Raw genomic sequence first — 4,689 nt, 5'->3', positions numbered from 1 at the left:
TTTGCCCACGCAGATTCCCCAGGCACTGGGACACAATAGAATGTCTGCCTTTCCAAAGTGGTAGTTCGTGGAGAGTTTAAATCAACTTCTTGTTGAGGCTGTGATGTACACGAAAAGTATTTTTAGAATTTTACTTAAAAAAATTTAAAAATTAGCAACCACATTTTCATGTTATTTATAAAACCATAGTAAATATTTCACATTATGAGTTAATTAACAAGCTACTACTAAATTCAAACTATTATTTTTCAAAAGAAAACATATAAAATCATTTTGTAAGCAATAATCAATATACTTCCTTCCTTCAATCCATAATACACAGCACCCTATGTTACAAAATTCAATCCTTTTTAATAAACAGGATGCTTTATTTTTTCCAAAGACAAAGCACATAGTAATCCCACTGTTTCTTACACAGTGAAGTATCAGAATCAGCCTATAAAATAAGAATTTAATAAAATATTCATTACAAGGTAGCTCTGAGATGAAACTTAAGTCTCAGCTACTATTCTCTAGAAAGAGCATATTCTTAGCAAATGCTAAGAACAGGAAAGGACCCATGATACAATATTGAAAAATTACTTTAATAAACATTAATTTTGTAGTACAAAAAAATCTTACAAGTAAATAAGATGTATATTCCATTTTGTAGGGGAGAAAAAAAAAAGACCCAGGAGACATCAAATTTGAGCCCGAGATAATACGTATAAGCTGAGATTTGTTTCTTTCCAGGCCCAAAGTCCCGTTTTCTTGGTATGGTGCTTTTATTTATGACTCTTAGCAACATAGTACAAGTTGTCTTCTCTTTGGAAGTGTCACAGATAAATATTTTCCTATTTACAGACGCTGACGTTACTGAGCTATAGTGACACTATACTACTGGGTACTAGAGAAGGTTGTGTATTCACATATTTGCCTTAGGCTCCTCAAACAGGGATCCAGTAAGCATTTAAAAGTTGATTCATTAGATGGCACATTTTATCTTACGGAAACACTCTAAAAGAAAAAAGACATTGGGAGACCTTAAGGTCAGCATGTGTTAGATTAAATAAATCCATCTTTCATGAGTCCATTACTGTAAATAATTGTAGGAAGTTACGTTTTTGTTTAATAAAACCTTTTTGGCAATCTTCCAAATTAGGGTTGTTTTTCTGTCCAGATTGTCCCATTGAATTAGAACACTCTGGTCAATGAGGAACAACTTCTGTGACTTAATGGGCTGGTTTTAGGGTTTATAAATCAATCTCTTGAGATTTGAGTAAGCAGGAGCCAGACTCCCAGGACGTAAAAAGCCCCAGAAAAACTGATTAAACTGAGCTTGTGGATCTGCAGGGAACCACGCCCAGAAAGGAGGGAACCCCACTCTCCCCACTGAGGTCCCACCTTCCTATGGAGGCTTCCCCCTACTTGGTTAATCCTCACCTGTAATACCCGTTTTCGTTCCAAAAATTGACAGTTCTCATTTGTTTTGATAGAATCACATTAAAAAAACACACACAAAAAAACAAAATATGGGAGACATTTTCGGAACGAAATTTTTGGACATTTTTGGACATGCTAATTTTTTTTTTTTTTTTTACAATTAAACCATTAGACTTTAAACTTTCTCCAGTGACAACGCCAGGAATGTTGAACAGGTGTCTGAATAAAATTAAATTTCATTCTGCGTGTTGTTCATTTATTATCAGAAAATCTGTTTTAAAAAAATGCAGATGTACTGTGGTTTCTCTCTAACTGCTTTTCTAGTAAGTTTCTATCTCAACTGTCTCTTTTATATCCACTGTTCTGCCTCCTTCCCTCTTCCATCATTGATGTGTTAGAGAGCTGCTATTATTTCTTTTTATCAAAGAGAGCTTATTAAAAACTTTTCTCTCAGGAAAAGAAGGAAGAATATAATTAAATTTAATTAAGCAAGTGTTAAGCCCTAAGTTAATCTTCCACTTTCATTTTTAAAGAATTAGAACCCGTAATTTTTTAAACCAAGTATACAGACATTGAGGAAAGGAATTTATAATATTGTCATTTACGATATTCCACCTGAGAGATTTTTAAAGATCAAAATATATCATAGAAACAAAGGCAAAGAAAACATTCCACATGACTTCTTAGACCTTATTCATACACAAAGTAATTAAATTTAAGATCAACCAAAGGAAAGTAATAAATTCTCTGCTTAGAACAAATTCTTATTAAAAATGTCTTATGTATCTTAAGGATACATACCCCACACTCTGCTACATCTCTATATTTTCCAAAATGAAGAACCTGTGACCCAAACAAAGGATAACAGTATCAGTATACCTGAATCAAAACTACCATAAACAACACAAGGACAAAATTAATACCACTAATTATAAAGAGACAAGTTCCATGAAAGAAAGAAATACATACACGTGCTTTTGTGTTTCGGTTAACCGTTTCATAAACTCCCATGTAAAACTCAGGGTCAAACATATCCTGAATCATGCAGCGAAACTTCACAAAACTGTTAGGTTTCAAATAATGAAGGGGAACCTCATTCAGTGATGGTACCTTAAAGGAAAACAAGCAATCGAGGTAATAAAAATATTCTGTCTATAAAACATTAAGCTCATACACATCCACAGACTTTATATCCAGATCCAAACCGCAACACACATGCACAAAATCCTCCCCTTTAGGGAGCCGATAATCTCACAGTCGACAACATAATTGCTGGACAAAAGTACTTCTGGGTTCTTGCAAGTTTGTATAAAGACATTTGACTACAATGTAAAAAGATGCTTTTCCTTCAGAACACTTTTCAAGCAGCAGAAAGGCATTTGCTTTATTGAGTTCTTAACTAGTACACGCTAGTTTTTTTTAAATAAAGGTAGTCATCGAAGCTCTCACAACTACGGACAGTTACTGCCACCTAGAGGTACCAATACAGACACACTTAATTGCTTGAATTTAAGTTGAAGTTGCAAGAGACCAAAATCTTTTAATACATATGCACTTAAAGCAGAAGCAGTACACATTAATTTATATATTTTTAAATCATATGTGGATTACTACTCTGAGAAAATGGAAGTCATCCCCACCCTCTCTTCCCCTCCAAAACTAGCAATAAACTTACCCATTTAGGAGCATTATTTTCCTTCAGCTTTTCTTTAAAATATTCAATTACTTTCTTCTCCCAGTCAGGATTAACTCCATTTTGGGCTGAAAGACAAATATACTTTATAAAGGTAAAGGTACAATATGTAACAACAGACTGTTCAGGTGAGTCACACATTCGTGTGAAGCATTCATTGCACAAGACACGAAAGCAGCTGCCCCACTGGCAGGTTGGGTGTTACAAATTGGGGCGATGCTGACCTCCTGCAGGTTCTCAGGAGCTAACGCCACCCACGGAATGAGGCATGAAGGGACCCAGACAAAGCAGTGGTTGAACCGTCATTTGTAGAGCGCATTGCTCTTTGAAAACATTTTTATATAGATTTTTAAAAAATGTTATAACTACCCTGAGCAGAAGTTTGTTTTTTGTTTTTAATATTTTTATTTTGGAATAACTTTTCCAAAGTTGCATAAATAGTACAAAGAACACCCGTATCTTTCCTTCACTTGCTTTTTCATTTGCTTGCTCTCTCTCATATTTTTCTGACCCATTAGAGATTAAGCTACACACATCACGTATTTTTACCTTTAAGTATTTTGACGTGTATTTCCTAAGAATAAAGAGATTATCTCACATGACCGCAGTACTGTTTATCAACCTCAGGAAATTCAAAATTGACACAATACTTTTAATCTAATCTACCACCCACATTCCGGTTTGTCACTTGACCCAATGCTTTGTCTCCTTCAGTACAAGACTCTGCCTAGCATCACTTATTGCTTTTAGTTATCATGTATCTTTAATCACCTTTAAGCTGGAACAGTTTCTTAATCTTTATCTTTTATAGACATTCATATTTAAGAATACACGCCCTTAAAAAATAGAATGCTCCTCATTTTGGGTTTCTCTGATGTTTCCTTGATTAATTGCAGTTATGTATTATCAGTCAGACTACCACATAAGTGATGCTGTGTCCTTGCAATGGTACCATCTGGAGATCAGATGTCTGTCTTCCTGTCGATGATGTTAAATGTGATAACCCAGTCAGTGATTTCGCTTCTCCACTTCATAGGGACTTTCCCCCCTTTGAAATTAATAGGTAATCTGAGGGAAACATTTCAAGACCATGCAAATAATTTTCATGAAAACTCATTGCCCCCAATCTAGATTTACCATCATCGATGATTCTTACAATGATGACTGCGAAATGACAAGAAAGGTGTTTTTAATGTCACGTTAAAGATAAGAAAACCGAAGCTTTGAAAATGAGAGGAACTGGCTATGACCAAAGAGTGAATTATCGACAGAATCGGGAATACCTATTTTGGGGAATAAGAACCACCGAACTACACAGCTGGCCAATACTTTCACCATTTATATTCATCACACAGGTGCTATGGAGATGTGAAGTAAAGAAATTTTGTCTATATTTGTTATGGAGCCAATGCTGTCAGAAATACTCATAAAATCCTGCTAACACCAGGCCTGAGTAGGGCCTCCAAAGGCTTTACTTAACTGAGCGAAGGCTAGTTCTGAAAAAGGAGTCGGGGAAAAAACTCTTAAGCGATTCTGATGTGCGACGCACTTTAAATCTGCTGGCAAATTGGTCC

The 4,689-nt window shown here is 35.2% G+C and overlaps 1 protein-coding gene across 1 annotated transcript in view; it reads right to left on the bottom strand.

The window, feature by feature from the left end:
- MCMBP (minichromosome maintenance complex binding protein) overlaps positions 1-3,183 on the bottom strand; it is a 25,685-nt gene extending 22,502 nt beyond the window's left edge. The window contains exons 1-3 of the mRNA XM_025039122.1: positions 3,098-3,183; positions 2,392-2,532; positions 2,224-2,265 (exon numbers count right to left, since the gene is read on the bottom strand). Of these exons, the coding sequence (XP_024894890.1) occupies positions 2,224-2,265; positions 2,392-2,466 (117 nt within the window). The 5' untranslated portion in view covers positions 2,467-2,532; positions 3,098-3,183. The remainder of the gene's footprint in view (positions 1-2,223; positions 2,266-2,391; positions 2,533-3,097) is intronic.
- Positions 3,184-4,689: the final 1,506 nt, after the last annotated feature.

The sequence above is a fragment of the Pteropus alecto genome, unplaced genomic scaffold, assembly GCF_000325575.1.
Source record: "Pteropus alecto unplaced genomic scaffold, ASM32557v1 scaffold177, whole genome shotgun sequence".
Lineage (NCBI taxonomy): Eukaryota > Metazoa > Chordata > Mammalia > Chiroptera > Pteropodidae > Pteropus > Pteropus alecto.
The sequence above is the reverse complement of the archived record's forward strand: the minus strand, read 5'-3'. Positions and strand labels throughout refer to the sequence as shown.